This window comes from Accipiter gentilis, chromosome 4 (assembly GCF_929443795.1).
Source record: "Accipiter gentilis chromosome 4, bAccGen1.1, whole genome shotgun sequence".
Taxonomy (NCBI): domain Eukaryota; kingdom Metazoa; phylum Chordata; class Aves; order Accipitriformes; family Accipitridae; genus Astur; species Astur gentilis.
The window spans coordinates 11,447,299-11,464,310 of NC_064883.1; the positions used below are offsets into that span (position 1 = coordinate 11,447,299).

The following is a 17,012-nucleotide window of genomic DNA, read 5'->3' on the forward strand; positions in this document are numbered from 1 at the left end:
TCATTTTAAAGACTCTAATTAACCCCAAACAGGAATGTACATATTTTGATATGGAAAAACACCTCTCCTAACCTGTCTTTTTCTCTTTTTTGCCTCCATTATTCTTGTAAGAATGACACGAGCCATAACAAAGTAATTCAGGCTTGCTTTATTCTGAAAAAAGCAATTTTTAAGCCACAAGATAGCACATTAACATCACAACGCTTTATTTATCCCTCTGCAAAAGACAACAGTTTTGCTGTAGTATAACCTGAGATCCAACCGCAGATGGTTATGATGACCATGCAATCAGATAATACGTTAACTTGAAAATGATGTTAACTCCTCCCCCCCAAAACCTGAACTATTCTTCTGACATTTTGTTGAACTCAGATTAGAAAGACTAGTCACAACTGTATACTGAGCTAGCCAATAACACCTACTGGTCCAGCTATTTGGCACTGCCTTCTAGCTAGCACACAATTAAATAAAATCTTAGATCAGTTTTAAGCTCTGAAACAATCATCATCTACTATTTATCCTGCAATAAAAAAGTCACATTGACACCTTCCTGTCAATGAAAACAAACCATTATATTCCTCTAATAGTATCTGTGACCAGCACATCTGTATTTCAGCCTGCCTCTCACATGTCAGCCTGAACTAAACTCTCTTTTCCCCAGGACACTTTATGAGCTGCTTCTATTCTGGAGGACAGCAAAACCACTTACCCCCTCACAGACTAGCTCTTAACCCTGCCATTATATTCTACTTTGTATTTCCACACAAACAACTCCAATGGTGTCTGTGCCACTCCAGTTGCAGGACGTTTCTAAAAAGTCAGGTTTTTAGCACATATGCAAGGCCAAACCCATTCCAGCTTGCCTCAGCACTGAATTTACAGAACATATACTGTGCACTTCATACTGATAACAGTAACTTTTTTGGCTCATTAAGAGGAGTTAAGAGTTTCTCCCTATACCTCAACTCCTCTGTTGACTCTCTTTTCCTCAAAAAACCAAACATGAACATCTCATTCAAGGCCAGCTCAAAAAAAAAAAAAAAAAAAAAAAAAAGAGAGAGAGAGGGAGAGAAAGAATAAACAGCAAAAAGCAAGTTCAGGTATATGTAGTGTTGAGAACCCATCTGTCCATCCTGTGATACTCCTGCAGCAAATACTCTTTCCTTATCTAGTAGGGGGATCACTACCTCGGTCAATTCCCTCAAACCAGGATGAGTCAATTTTTATCCATTTTTACCTTAAACACAGAAGACAACAGGGCATTTTATTTAAACTTACATGATTTTTTTATCCTTTCAAATCTTAGGACAGTATAATTCATTCCACATTTGGATGGAGACTGCAACACCTAAAGTACTACCACAAACATTATCACAATCCCAAGTACATACCTGTCTCTTAAATAAAAAAAATCCCTCTGCCTTTTCTGGCACAAGCAAAGATTCGCTGGTCTACAGACGAGCGTCCTGCACAGAGGATGAAAAGGCATTCAGAAGAGCCTGGGACAGTCACATCAAGTCAGAACTTTAAATCACTTTCTATAGCAGAAAGCATGGTTCTAAAGCAGGACACTAAACTTTTATAAAATTACATTCAAACTGTAAGTAATTTCTACAAATGAATATATTTAGAAAAACAGAATGATTCAGGGACTGACTGTACAAAGAGACTCATGCTAAAGACTCTTTTGCCTGCCCTTATGCTACTATAAATTTTTCCCCAGACCACAGACCTTTGTTTCTGCATGTAGAAATACCCAACACAAGGACCTAATATCAGGCTGGAACTTGATTCTGACTGAAGAAGCCAAGCGTTTGAGGACAATGCTCAGATCACATCCTTAATAGCTCAAAATAAAGCCTGTCAAATTATTGGTAGATTATTTGGTTTTCCTGCTTTTACTGTTGTTAAACATCAAATAAAAAATGCCAAAAGTATTGTTATATTGCCTAGATTTCTGTTTCTTTTCACCCCTCTGAGGTTTGCATACACAGTCATTCAGAAAAAAAGATCAGATTAAAATTTTATGCTTTAAATAAGAAAAGTCCTAGAAGTCAGGGTTCTTGCAGACATTCACCCTATTACCCTTTGTTAAGACTCCTTCATATTAGCCAGGCATGTTTTCACTACCTCCTTTCTTATTTTTATTTTATTTTTAAAAACCCAAACCATATGTGATTAAGCCATGATTTCAGTTAATAGCTTCCATTATTTGTTTAAAGAAAAAAAAAAGCAACAAGAAGTAGTTCAAGAAAGGTCCAATTGCACATATGTTGCAACAGCTTTTCAATCATTTTAGAGACTTTTAGTATGCACAGTTAGCCCACTAATATAGCAGCAGAACAGACACCATTCCACATAGCTGGTACAGTATATTTGTCAATAATTTCCATATTAAGTAGTTCTTGACAAGACAGGCTGAAACAGCAGTGATCCGTAGGATCTGAAACAAATGCAAGCACCCAGAATTCAAAGAAGCTGAATATACACACTTTTGGTTAGATGCTGAAGGTTCCATAAAAAAACCCACAAAGCCCACCAACACCCACCCACCCCCATCCCCACCCAAAACCCAACAGTGAAGAAAGTGGTAAAACGTCTCCTGTAGAAAAGATAAGAAAATAAAAAACTAACAATGGTACCAGTATTATGACACCATGCCTCAGTACTGCAGATTTTTCACAGCAATATGGATCTCAGGTAATCTGTACAGTGTAATACTTCAAGAACAAAATAAGAGGAGCAAGATCATCAATTCCAAACATTTCAAGGGAGGGAAGAGGAAATTAGAGATTTCTCTGAAAAGTCCTTTAAAAATCACATTAAAATGAGATCAAACTAGACTCCAATTATCAGCACTTTATTTAAATGAGAATTTTCTCTATGGCATTTTCAAGAAGAATTTTGACAGATGTTGCATGGTCCAGTCACATGTCAAAGTGTTAAAAGCCAACCACCTCAGCAGAAATAAAAGGAAACATTATGATGCTAGTGTCAACTCAACCAGTTTAACAGACACTATCTGTTCAGAAGCAGTATGCTAAGATTTGTTCAAAGCCTCCTCTAGTCCAACATCTATTTATAGCTGCCCAGCCTCTCTACAATTTCTCACAGCCCCTCCTCCTCTCAAAGCCAAGTCAGGGAAGTTTAATAGATATAATCCCAGGCCTTGTGCTGCAAGATGGTCAGAAGATCCGCAACTCTCCTCCAGCGATCCCATGTGCAGTAAGGCCAGGAGCAACAAGAAGAGAATGGTCTACCAGAAGCCAAATACACGGGATAAACCTTATCTCTCCTCTTTAGGAACAAACTCATTTTTTTCTTTGCCAACATGTTGATGTTAATGAACCACATAAGCATCAGAGCCTAAGCAAAAGATACCTGCCTCCTTCCTCCTCACCACAGAAAAATAGCCTAAACCAACTGCCTTGAAAGCCACAACAGAAGCTATCCAAGTCAGCTTTGACCCCTGGACAGCAGCAATGTCATCCATGCACCTTCCCACTTATATTATAATGCTACTACTGTACATTGTACCTTCCTCAAAGAAACTAGGAGGCTGTTGGCTTTTTTTAGTGCAGTTTCTAGTTAATGTGTGATATTCACCACCCAGCCATGCATGTGCATGTCTTTATAAAGCATTGATCCAGATAGGCTCTCTTTCACCAGCATCTCCGCCAACAGCTGCAACATCACAGAAAGGGTGCAGATATTTTCCTGCATACGGAGCACAACACCACAGGATGAACTCTGCCACAAGCTTTGTACATCCTTGGTGCCTCTCCTATCACCTGCATCCACTTGCCCGTAGTACTAGTACAGAGACCAAGCAGATGACAGCACTACTGGAAACTCCTGCCCACCCGATTACAACCACATTTTCTCCCCTTTCCCCAGTCAGAGGCAGACGGAAGGGGAGGGATGACTTCCTCGGGAGGAAAATAAGCAGGGAAAGGCCGGGGCAGAGATCAAGAGAGGAGGAATCACCCCGAAGGGAAAGCAGATAATCCCTGAGAGGCGAGGCTGCGGAGGGGCATAACCGGGGAGGCAAGGGAGAGGGGCAGCGAACCGGGGGGATAATCCGGCAGAGAAGGGGGGAGATAATCCCCTCGGAGGAGGGGGGAGGCGGAGGATCCCGGAGAGGGAGGGGCGGGAAACCTGATAATCTCCAGGAGGAGAGAAAATACCGGGAAGGGGGTGGGGGAAGGAGGGTGGGCGGGTAGATAATCCGGAGCGGCTGATGAAGAGCGAGTCTCCCGGGGACGCATCCGGAGGCGGGAGGAGGAGGGTTAATCCTGGCTCTGGGGGCAAAAATCCCTCTTCCCGACTCCGGCGCTGCCATGTTCGCTCCCCTGAAGGCCCGCCCGGCACCGCTACCTGAGGGCGGGCGGCTCTTCCCCCCTCACGCCACACGCACACGCGGCGCCTCAGCTCCAGCCGCCGGGGCAAAGCGCGCCCCGCTCCGGCCGCCCGGCCCCAGGGCAAGAGGGCTCGGCCGGGATCCCCGCCTCCCACCACCACTGCCCCGCCGGCTTGAAGGGAGGGAGAAGCGGGCGGGAGGACGAGCCCTCCCCCCCACACACACACATACACACACGCGACCTCCTCGCCGGTACCGCAACTCACCGGCTGGCACCGGCTCCCGCTCCCCGTCCCCTCCTCAGCGGGCGCCGCTCAGCCCCATCTACGAACTCGGGCGCGCGAGCTGGCGGTTGGCGGAGGGAGAGCGCGAGCCAGCGGTGCCTCCGCTTCCCCCGCCGGCCCCGCAGCCGCCGCCGTCCCTGCCGCTCTGCGCCCGCCTCGGCGCGCGCCGCCGGCGTGGCTGTAGCACGCGCTCGCGCTCCTCCTCCCTCGCCCCCCCCCCGCCTCCCGCCTCCCCTGCGCGCGCGCGCCCTCCGAGGCGACGGCGCGCGAGCACCTCCCCCGCCTCCCGGAGCAAACGGCTGGGCGCCTGAGGGGGCGCGCGCGCCTCTGCCACTGCCTCTGCCTCGCCCGCCCGGGCCCCGCCCCCCCCGGGAGTGTGCGCGTGAGAGAGGCTGCGAGTGTGAGAGAGCGTGTGTCGGTGTGTGCGAGAGAGCGTGAGAGAGCGTGTGTGGGAGAAGCAGGGCGTGGGGCGGGGGTGAGGAGAGAGAGCCGATGTGTGTGACTGCGCGTGTCAGAGCGTGTGCGTGAGAGAGAGCACCTATGTGCGTGACTGCGCGCGTGAAGGAGAGCGCGAGAGGTGGTGTGTGTGAGCAGGCACGTGTGTGGCGGGGTGTCAAAGCAAGTGCGCGGGAGGGCGACCCCGTTCGTGACGGAGGGCGCCGCTGTGGGAGAGAGCAAGCGTGCGCGAGCGAGCGTGCGTGTGTCCCCATGCTGTGGACCGCGGAGCACGCGCGCTCCCTGACTGGATTCGGCGTCGGTGTTTGCCAGGGCAGGTCTGGGCTCTCCTCGGTCCGAGTCAGGAGGGAACATGCCAGCGTTTCACTTGGCGCTGCCTGTTCGGTCACCAAGTGCGAGAAGCACTGGCAAAGGGTAGGTCAAATATTTCAAAGGGGAAGGTGGAGGAAATTTTCTCTGATACTAATCACATGCAAGACCACTGAGATGGAAACAACCCGGAAAAACTGATTTTCCTGCGCTTCCAGTCACTGTTTACTTTAAACATTTCATTTGCTTTGAACAGTGATAATAGACTAGCTTTCACTTTTTGCTTCTGGTTGATTTTGCAGAGACTCTCGCCTTTGGATACTCTTGGACTTACTGACATTTGAGTTGCAAACATCGAGTCAGTCTCACACACGCAATTCTCACTAAAGCTGGATCATATATCTAAGGGTAAAATTTGCCCAGTAAAGAAAATGTTCATACCCTAAACAATACTTCATTCCTCAGCTTGTGTTCATTTGCTTTCTCCTTCTCTTACTGACTTTTCCAAACATTTTTAAATCTAAGTGTACAGTTTGACTGTAATCTACTTAATTATGCTGTTTTAAGAATACATGATAGCCTGGTGTGACATATGGTAACCCTTAATAATAAGCTGTCTGCAGTTCCCACTGGCTTTTGCTTTGGGAGCCACTGGGGAGAAGGGAAAGCCAGAGCTATGTGGGGGTAGAGTTTCAACAGAAAAGTCATTAGGTATCAATTTTCATTTTAACAGGTTCAGATTGTGCTTTCCTACCAGATAACAAATAAGCTGATTTTTATGCAAACAAAAGATATCAAAAGATATATATGATGGGCATAATTAAAGAAAACGTGGAACACCAGCCAGCAGGTGAAAAACCTTCTCAGGTTGACCAATAAAGATGCATCAAGTAAATAAGATCCCGCTGTCCTCATCTTAGGAAACCAGCATGTACAATTCTTTTAGGAATTATTTTTACTTACTCTTCAAATTACAGCAGCTACCCTGTGCTGAGACCTTCACAAGCATGTGGAATTATGCATCCCCGGATCCAAAGCTTAGAGCCCTCCTGCAATTTCTCAGTAAAAAAGTCCAAATTGAGCATATTTTTGGTAATGTTCTTCACAAGCAGTTATCTTTTCCTTATTAAACTGAAAGGAAACTTAACGCGTCATGAGGGAGTCTAAGCTAAGTAATGACCTACCACCCTTTCGGTGTTCAAACCCCTGCAGCTACAACGGAAAAACTGACAGGCATAGAAAATCCTCACTCCCCGAAAAATAACTCCAGATCTTTCTCTCTCCTTTGCCCCTCGGTTGTTTTTTGTTGGGTTGTTTTTTTTTTTTTTGATGTTCCAATGGAAAATCTTTTGAACCAGAGCCACAAAACGCATAACTGTCATCTCGTCCTGTATTTCACAACTCAACATCTCGTTGACTTCTTCTCTTACAGTCTCTGTGTTTGAGGAGGCTGAACATTATTCTATTAAGGAGAAAGGGTTGTAGCAATTTATGCTGGCACCTATCATGATATCCTGACCTTACCTTCATGGCCAATGAAAGAAAATGGCTTCACTGCAAAACTTAGAGGTTCCTTATTACAGTTCAACTCAAAGCTTGAATCCAAACCTGTGAAACATGAGAGCCCATTTCTGGCTGTAACAGAAGTATCTAAACACAAAGTACTTCGACTGCTCCACAGCCTTTTGAACGTCTTCCATTCTGGCCTCTACAGCTGCTATTTGGCTATTAAAGCCCTTTAGGGAACATGTCCCAAATGCTCACACACCATTTCTTGCCCACTGCTTAATCCATTTGACCCATTAGGGTCAAGGAAGAAACAGAGATATATTGGTTTAGAGAAGAATTTAGAAATTGATGTTTACCCTGTGGCAGGAATTACCGTATCCTTTTGGCTTTTTATTACTTACATCCACATGCCGCTCATAACAGAAATCCCCTATCCAAAGATGGTCATTAGGACCCTGATGGTGCAGTTCAATCTGATAGCTTTGCATCATTCCTGCAGTGCAAAACGACTGTAAATCTCTCTTATCCATTTAACGGGCAATTACTGTGCTTCAGCCAAGCCTCACCCTGCTCCCAGTTTAGGGCAGAGAAGACAGGGACCTGGCCAGGGCTGACTTATGCCCCAGCAATTTCTGGCTAGCGATCATGGTCAGCCAGGCATAAGTTAGAATAGCGCCAAAGCCGAGTTTCTTTATGCCAGGGATTATCTCAGTCTCTGTCTAGCCACAGGATTCAGGGAGCATAAAGACTGTATGGTAGGTCAGCCCCAGCCCTCATACTTTTGGGCTGATTGATTAGTATTCACTTGAACTGGAGTTTATGACTCTTCAGAGATTTGAACTCTGTCTTTGATAATACAGATCTTGCTCAAGCAAAGGGTTTCTTTTACTGTGAAGTCTGATGCTCCTCCCTGTAAAACTGCAGAGGCTAGTGTTACTAATGTGATACTTTCTGCTGGTGCTACAAATAACAGGGTAGAAGGTCTTTCTCCAGGGTCTTTTGGTTTTGCTAGGGCTCCTACCCTGATGTAGAGGCATCAGAGGAGCAGACACTCCAGTGTACAAAATATGGGAAGGAGGATGATGTGGTTTTCAGTCCCCTTACAGTTCTGGGTGTACCAGTGGAAAACAAAACCTGTAATCACCACCAGCACTGCCACATTTGCTTATTACTGGAGGAATGATCTACTGGCTGGTGCCAGCTATGCCAAATTTTTGTCTTCTGCTCTGCAGAATTCTGGTTCTGAATTCTGATTTCTCCTGTCACTGTTGTGATGACTATTTTAATGACAAAATGAACATCTGTACCCAGAGAAGAGCAGCTGGTTTGAGTTAGTTCCCCTTTTTATATTTAATTGTTGTGGGGAACTGATGTTCAGTACTTTGAGTGAAGGACTTTGAGACAGTACGTTTTTGAAATGAAGTTTTAAGCTGATTGCTGGCATACTCTGCAAGCCCAGTGTTCTGTGTACTTTAGTTGACCAGTGTCTAACTTGGATAATCAGTTGTTATGATCAGTCTTCAGACAGCTGGAACTCTAGACTACTTCTTTACTTGATAACCCCTAAAATATGCTGTCTTCATCACCTGTTAAATTACAGACAATAAAGTATCAGCTTCTTTGCTGTGTTTATCACCATTTGGGAATCTTGTGACAATAATTTGTTTATGTATCCACTGGCTTACCATCCAAGATCATCGTCATCCAATGAGATTCTTTTATTTTATGAAGTTCTTTGTGCCAAAGAAATGAGCTAGGGTTTTTTTGGTATACAGTATGATTTCATGTCTGAACACAAAACATCATTCAAGATTTTCAAAAAGATCCAGCAAAGACAGCAAAGTCTATAAGAAATTCCATGGTTTTCCAAACTATCCCAGAGGAACTCATTAAAAGATCACATGGATGATTACAAATATTGAAGGTAAAATAAAAACAGGGAGCTTTGGGGGGAGGGAGGGCAGATCAAAACCACAATAGTTAGGAGAATGTTGATTTACATGGAAAGGCAATATGAAAGAATAAAAGGAGACAGTAGCTGCAGAGTTAAAAGGCTATACATTTAATTCCTATGCTATTTTCATCACTGAGGTCTGTTTGCATGTGGAATTCAACTCCACAGGAGGAGATAATCAAGACAAATAGTACGACTTTATTTTTAAAAGGGGTGGATAATTTCATGGCAGCTTACAACATTGGTAACTGGGCAAGCTAAGATAATAAGGCTAATCAAATCTCATGCTTCACAGCACTAGTTCCCTGCGGGGTCAGGAAAAATCTTTCCACTACATACAACAGTATACAATTAGCAAGGTTATTATTGGGGAGCAGAGGTACAGCCTTGTAAAGCAACAAGCTTTTACCATTATCAGAGAACAGAGGCTGTACTTGGCCAGATAGAGAAAAGAGCATTATTTTCTTATGCCACTTCTGCTCCTCTTCACTGTCAGAATTAGAATTACAATACTTGGGTTTGTTAAAAAAATAAAATAAAATTCCTCAGAACATGATTACCTAAGTGCATTACTGTCTGAAATCCATCAAAAACTCTCATACCTGTGACTGGTAGCCCACTTCAAAAATAGCTGTCACTGACTGAACACAGGAATGGTATTGATTAAGCTGTTGCAGGTTGCAAGTGCACATTGCCCTCTGGTTAGGTCAGTAATGTTACAGAATTTTCTTCTCAGTAGTGGTTTAGACAGAAAGACCTAGTCCCAAATGATGATCAGCTCTTAGCTAGGAGCTGAAATGACATGTGTTTGGAATATTTAGTTTTGGAAGTACTGTTCATTTTCTTTAATTGCCTGAACATATTGTTGTAGGTGTTCTGTGTGTATACTTGAATTTTATTTTCCATCAGTGTGTGCATCAGAGAAATGATATTAGCTGCAATTGAAAATATTTATCTATTTTTTCTGCAAAATTTATGTTCTGTATATGAATGTGATACTCTTTATGAGTTGGGGTTTTTTTCTTATGAAGTGAAGGAAGCACAATAGCAGAACAACATCCTTTAAAAACCTATATTACAGGCTTTCTTTCTATAAGCTATACCTCAGACACAATGCGTAGGTATTTCTTTGACCCCTATCTCAAAGATATTAATTTTAAATGTACTAATTATTTTCAGGTGACCTATTCTTTCCCCTGTGCACAACCTATGTGCATTCTCAACTCTTAGCCCAGATACTGTTCAGAGTGGGGAAAAAAAAAACCCAACAAAACACAACCTCACCTCAATCTTGAAATTTGGGTTAAGTGACAAGAAAATCTAAAACCATGACAGGAGCTTACATAAAGATAATTTCAAGATTTCTTCACAGGTGCGAAAGTGCTAAACTTTCTTATATAAAGAATATATTTCACTAGACTGTGTGGCCATGAGCTGTAGAAGGTTCAGCTAAATGAAGTTGAATTAAAAATAAAATTGTTCTTTACTTCTCGGGTCTCAGTAACAAGTTCAGTAAAGGATCTACTGTCTACAGTATCTTCCTGAATACAGAGTTAGACACAAAAGTTCCATAGAGCTGAACAATGAAAATGTGGGTCTGTTACTGAATAGGGTAGGTGATTTAGTGACAACAGACAGAGCTATGTTTTGGGTGCTCAGTGCCTTCTTTTCCTCATTCTTCACCAACAAGGCCTCCCAGGTCTTTGTGGGAAGAGGAGAAGTACCAGCAGCGGATAAAAATCATGACTGGGATTACTTGTGAGAACTCGGCTCATACAAGTCCATGGGACCAGATGGGCTGCATCTGAGAGAGCTGACAGGGCTGGCTGATGCCCTTACAAGGCTGCTCTCTACCAGCTTTGAAAAGTCATAGAGATCAAAGGAGGTCCCTGACAACTGAAGAGAGGCAGATATTGCACCCACCTTCACAAAAGGCCAACAGGATGATCTGGGAAACTACAGGAGGGACAGCCTCACTGAGGTTCCTGGGAAAATCCTGGAGCAAGTCCTTTTGGAGCACATTTCTAGCCATATGTAGAAAGTGACTGGAAAAAGTCAGCATGGATTTACAAAGAGTAAATCATGCCTTACCAACCCGAATGTGTTTCTGTGGTAAAATGACTGGATTTGTGGATGAGGGGAGAGCTGTGGATGAAAAGACTTTAGCAAGACTTAAAAAGCTTAATAGACTACAGCAAGGTTTTTGACACTGACTCTCACAATGTCCTTTTACCCAGGTTTACACGTTTCAGTCTGGATGAGCAGACAACTGATGGATTGGATGATCTGGCCCAGAGGGCAGTGGTTAATGGACCATGCTCTACCCAGAGGCCAGCAGCAAGAGTAACGAGTGGAGTACCACAAGGTCTGTCCTGGAACCTGTCCTCTTTATTGTCCTTAGCAATGAGGAGATGACAGAGTGATGGTTGCTCAACAGATCTGCAGATGAGACCAAGTTGGGGGTACAGTTAACATGTTGGTGGGGAGGACTGCCATCCAGAAAGACCTTGACATGCTGGAGGAATGGACCAACAGAAACCTTGTTAAATTCAGCAAGGACAAATGCTGAGTCCTGCACCAGAAATGGACTAACCCCTTGCACTGATCCAGGCTGGGGGGAAATGTGTCTGCCTGGCTGGGCAGCAGCTGTTCTGAAAAGGCCCACGGGTGTTGGTAGACAGTAAGCTGAACATGAGCCAGGGGTGTTCTCTGGCAGCAAAGAAGATCAACAGCAGCCCAAGCTTTATTAATATAGGAGGAAAGTCAGTATTATTGCCCCCCATTACTTGGCACTTGTTAGACCACATTGAAATACTGCCTACAGTTTTGGGAACCCCAGTACAAGAAAGACATTGAATAAACTGAAGCAAGTTCAGCAGAGGGCCACCAAGATGGTTGGGGGCTAGAGCACTTGCCCAGTAAGGAGAGGCTGAGGGAACTGGGCTTGCTCAGTCTGGAGCAGATATGGCTTTGAAGGGGACATAACAGCAGCCTGGCAGTGCCTGTGAGGAGGTTACTGGGCTGATGGAGCCAGGCTCCTCAGTGACACATGACTGAAGGATGAGAAACAAAAGTCATAGATGGAATCATGAGAAATTCAGGCTGTAGATAAAGAAAATTTTTTCATCATTAGGAAGCAGTGGAAGCATTTGCCAAGAGAAGTTGTGCAGTCTCCATCCTGGGAGGTTTTCAAGATGCAGCTGGGTAAAGCCCTGAGCAACGTGGTGTGCTCTCATAGCTGTCCTTTCTTGGACCATGAGGTTGGACTAGAGACCTCCTGGGGTCCCTTCCTATCTGAATTACTCAAGGATTCAATGACTCCATGAGTTCACAATTTGTATACAAAACATAGGGAAAAGGAACTGTAACTCCAGGGGGAGAAGGCAGTTCTGACATATATGGTTTATCCAATTAAATGGTAAATCTTAAATTATACTGGGAGAATGGACCAGCATCCAAGCTACAACTGCCCAGCTGTGCTGTAATAAGTTGGCTGTAGTTCCATGCTCCCCCTTGTTTGCTGTCCTTTTGGCCTCAGCAACCGTGCACTCTTGGCTGCACAGCTTTAGGAAGAAGGCTTGCATGTTTTGAAGCTTTTTTGGCCACCAGAAAATTTCTTAGTTTTTTCTAACTCCATAGCCTCCTTCCCAGAGTGAAAGAGAAGCCATGGCAAAATTCTGAAAGTAATGCTTGCCAGGTCTCTTGACAAGGTACTCATATCTGAAAATAATTTCTTGAAAGAAAATGCAGAAATCCCCTATTTCACCATCTTGTCTTCGGTTCAGACACACAAAGATGAAAATCCAGAAAAACAGAATACAGACATTCTCATGTTCCCTAAGGTTTTCTTTACATTGTTGAAATGATGTCATTTACGCCCACTTCAAAATTCTTTTACACTGCGTGATGGCTGTAAAGGGACCCTAGTTTAAACAAAAATCAAGTCCCAAGAAATCTTTGTCACATTCAATAAAACCAGAATACCAATGCAGAGAATTTTAATTAAAAACTTCAAATAAACTCAAGGGAATCAAATAATTTGTGAACCTAAGCATATCAGAAAAGCCATGGCTCAGCGACCTACATGAGTAGACTCTGCTCATTTCCTAACAGTGTTCTCCACCTTACAAAAAGTGTTGCCAGAGAGACTCGGTATCCTCATGCTTGAACACAAAATTATCACTAAGGTGAGGAAGAGCCATCCCTTACAACAGAGAAATAAGCAGTATTAGCAGCTTTGGACTGCAAGGCTCTCTTCCCTAAGCTGCTGTTGTAGCTCTGGCTAAAAAAGACAGTTCCTTCCCTGAACTGTTTGGCTGCAAATATTTTCAAGACAAAATACATTGCCATTCATGTCTCCAGCTCAATGGGATGCCAGCAAAAAATTGTGTCTCCAGTGAAAATCTAGTAGAAGATAATCATTGTCAGTAGCAAACATTGCTGCCTGTTCTCTGCTATCTGCCATGGCAAATTCATTTAAAGAAACCCACAAGTCAGTCTGGCAAAGATGACAGCAGCATCAGAGGACACTTTTCTGCCTGAATGAGGAAATAAGAAACAGTCAAGACAAAATATGAGGCAGTTTAAAAAGGTACATGGATTGGAAAGGGGAACAAAGGGGAAAATAAATGCTGATTGAGTATTTTGCTTTTTACAAAGGACTCATTTTACTTACAACCACATTTAGGGATCAAATTCTTATTTTAGACAAATCTGATATCATGGGAAGAGTAGTTAAGGAATTATTCCACCAATATCGTTCTTGCCTAACTTCTGTTTCCTTTTCCTCTTTAATTTTCAAATGCTTTTAAGACCGTAATATGTAATTTTAAGATTTGAGCCCGTTTGTCCTAAAAGTATTTGAAAGAAATCCAATTATGGCCACTACAGCAAACCAGGCTTTAAAAAAAAATAATTGGCTGTAGGCACGTGTAACACGATGTCTCCATTTAAAGTCTAATTACTTATACTGCATGGTCTAAACAAACTCAAAACCTGTATTTTTTGTTCCTGCAGTTAATTTATTTTACAAAATTGCTTATCATTTGAGAAAAGTTAGCTTGTAGGACTAATGGTATCCTTTTTTTCAGAGTTTTATGTTCAGTCAAACACTACTTTTGCTGTGGAGCGCATTTTGGAAAGCCAGGGAAAATTGGGCCTCCTGAACCTCTTTGTGCAATTTCTTCTGAGGCAAAGGGATGGTTACAATACAGATGTGTGGAGCTGTACAATACAAATCTGTCTGTGGGAGCTACAGACAAAGCTCTCATTTCCTTTGCCTCAGACAAGTTTCTGGCAGAGGAGGCAACTGAGAACAAAGCTGACTAAACACGGGGCAGCACTTGCCAAAGGGGAGGTGCAGGCTAGTTACTTTGTGTTTCTCACAGGACAAAGGCTGTTGGCAGGACTGAATTTCTGATTATTGGTTAAACTCTCTCATGCAAGATATTATTTTGTACATTACCTAGGAAATGTGGCAGAATTTCCATCATCATCAGTCTTTGAGAACCTTCAGAGTATCACAGGTATGGTTCATCCTGCCTTGAGACAGGGACAGGGACTGGGACTGTTTGACTTTTGAGGTCCTTTGCATTCCTAGTTTTCTGTCATTTACAGAGAATAATTTATAAACCAAATGGAAATTATATTTACCCAGTGTTTTACATTGCATTGGATTATTAAAATATCATCTATGATCTTTTACACAAAGTAATTATATATTTTAAAGAAGCTGTCATATGTAAAGGAACTATCCTTTTTTACAGTATTTATCGCCTATATACCCTTTTCCTTATTGTTTTTCAGTCTTACTTACATTTAGGTTCCAAAAGGCAAGGATTATCTTCATTCTGTGCCTGAACAGTGCCTAATCTGTTAAAACTCCACTTCTAGTTGGTCCCCAGGCACTCCTATGAATAAAACTACTAAAAATAGTAAATTATGTTTCTTAGTTTTCAGCAACATTACACATAGGGTCCTCTTTTTTGTTTTGACTTCAGATTTTAGCAGACCCTCTCCTAGGTGTTCTGGTGCACTTTTATGCCTTTCAAAAGCTGTGTACCCACCACAGAGCTTCCTTTCAGCTTCTTAAAAATTTTACTAAAAATCAAATGGTGTGAAGTTTAGGACATTTTTAAAAGCAAAATTTAGAAGGAGCAATGTCTGAAATCCACAGCTGAGCTAGTTCTATCAGAGAAGGGTAAAAATCCTTTTTCTTTTTTTTTTTAACAGACTGCCAGTGACTTTTAAAAGCACTTCCTTCCTACCTGGCTTTTAATTTCTTATTAAATGAAAAAAAAACCCTCCAAAATTAAATACAAGTTCAATCAAAATTGAAAGTTGGCAGCGGTAGTTTCCCAGGCATAAGACTATTCAAAGCAAAGCTAAGTAATAGCGGTAACTACCTACAACTTAGTAGTGTATTGGACTTCAGCCTAAGAGAGACCAAATTACTTTATAAACTCACACACATGTTATGCAGAGATACTATTTAGTCTACCAATCAAATGCTGGAATCTGGAGGGGGAAGGGAGAAGGAACGAGGACATGCCATTGATATTTAACAGTGCACAGCTGTTTCAGAAAAAAAAAATTCAGACAAGAAGTAAAGGAAGTATTCAGCTGTAGGTTGGATTTATGAAAGTGGTCCGCAAAATTTGTCCAGGTCACAAGGCCACGTGATTTCTTCTAATCACAACCAGGGATCAGGTTTCTGAATTTATATCTTATCTAGATTCCTATCTGTGTCTGAAGAATGCAAGACGTCACTCAAAGGTGGGACAAAAGTGACTTACAGCAAGGCCAGGTGCAACCACTCTATACATGCAAAGGCATACATAGCTATGTGCTGCTTCCATATCATGCGATCTCAGAAACATGCTGTACTCACTGGTACTATTGCAGAGGCTACAGTTGTGCTGTTTACGGTTATCTACACTGACTTTGTGGCAGTTGGAGCTGGGCGCGACTGGTCTTGTCCCAATACAGGACTGAATACAGCCCACTAAGCACCGGGTGCAGGCTCCAGGACTAGACTTTCAGTTCATTGCTGCTTCTGGGGGAAATGCATCCACTCTCAAATCACCAGTCCTGCTGCTCGTGAGAGCTCCTATTTCCAGGTGTACCCCATGCCGCTACTGGTAAAGCCAGCGGTTGAGGTTGTGTGACAGCTAATAGGCTCATTCCTAAAGCCAGAAATTAATTGGGATCCTCCAAATGCAAAGCAGTTGATGTCAAAATCAGGCTTAAAATGCCAAACACCAAACGCAGGTATCAGCTGTTAAAAACTTGAAATAAGTGCTTAGAAGTTTGGATCCGAGGTTCCCAGTCTTTCCCCAAAGGTGAAGGCTGACCTCTGCCGCTTACAGCAAACACAGCCCTTTACAGGGGAGCTGTGTCCTTCACAGCAACAGTCTCAGGAGTAAGGCCTACCTCAGAAAGAAAGGGATGTCAAATCATCATAGGGGATATGGCATAAATTAATCCCTCCAGGGTTAGAGAAGTGTTTCTGTGTTGAACCGAAAGCCAACGTAGAGCTGGCAATCCCTACTGGGGATCCATCCTGTTGCTGGGATGTGCAGCTGTCTGCTCTCTTCCACTCACAGAAACAGAAGGGAACATATGGTTTCATACATCTATCTTCTGTGGCACGACCTTTTTTCCCTGCATGAAGGAAAGGCAGTGTTAAAAAAATCCTACCTTTTTAGTAGTGTATTAATCACCAGGTGCAAATTCGCAATCATCTAAACGAAACACTTGAGTTTGATTTTTATTTAACAGAAATCTTAGCCCAACAGATATGCTCTGTGATTATCACATTTCCAGTGTACTAGATTAAAATGACAGCTTTAAAAAAATCATTATAGAGTGCACTAGAATCCCTCTCCTTTTACTGCAATCTATTTTTTCCTAAATAGAAATATGAATTCATTGAAATATATTTCATTAAAATGGATGTTTATTGATAAATATTAGAGCAGCATATTATTATAGGAATAGCATACAATAAGCCATGTATTAATTGGCTATTAGTACAGTTCTTGGGTAGCTGAAGTTACACAACCTTGAGCTTCTTGAAGCACATGACGTGCATTTTAATAGACCATTAAAACATGGCATGTCATGTCTTACTGCAATATAT

The 17,012-nt window shown here is 42.8% G+C and overlaps 1 protein-coding gene across 7 annotated transcripts in view; it reads right to left on the bottom strand.

The window, feature by feature from the left end:
* PALS2 (protein associated with LIN7 2, MAGUK p55 family member) overlaps positions 1-8,775 on the bottom strand; it is a 65,260-nt gene extending 56,485 nt beyond the window's left edge. For 2 of the 7 annotated variants that reach the window (XR_007505775.1, XM_049798126.1), the window contains exon 1: positions 6,373-8,772. Coding sequence is in view for 2 of the 7 variants with exons in the window: in XM_049798126.1 (XP_049654083.1) it covers positions 6,373-6,418 (46 nt within the window). In the remaining 5 variants the exon portion in view is untranslated. Of the gene's footprint in view, positions 1-1,391; positions 2,533-4,626; positions 4,813-6,372 lie in introns of those variants that run through there. The other 5 variants (XM_049798129.1, XM_049798128.1, XM_049798131.1 and 2 more) reach the window with 4 other exon arrangements.
* Between the last annotated feature and the right edge of the window lie 8,237 nt (positions 8,776-17,012).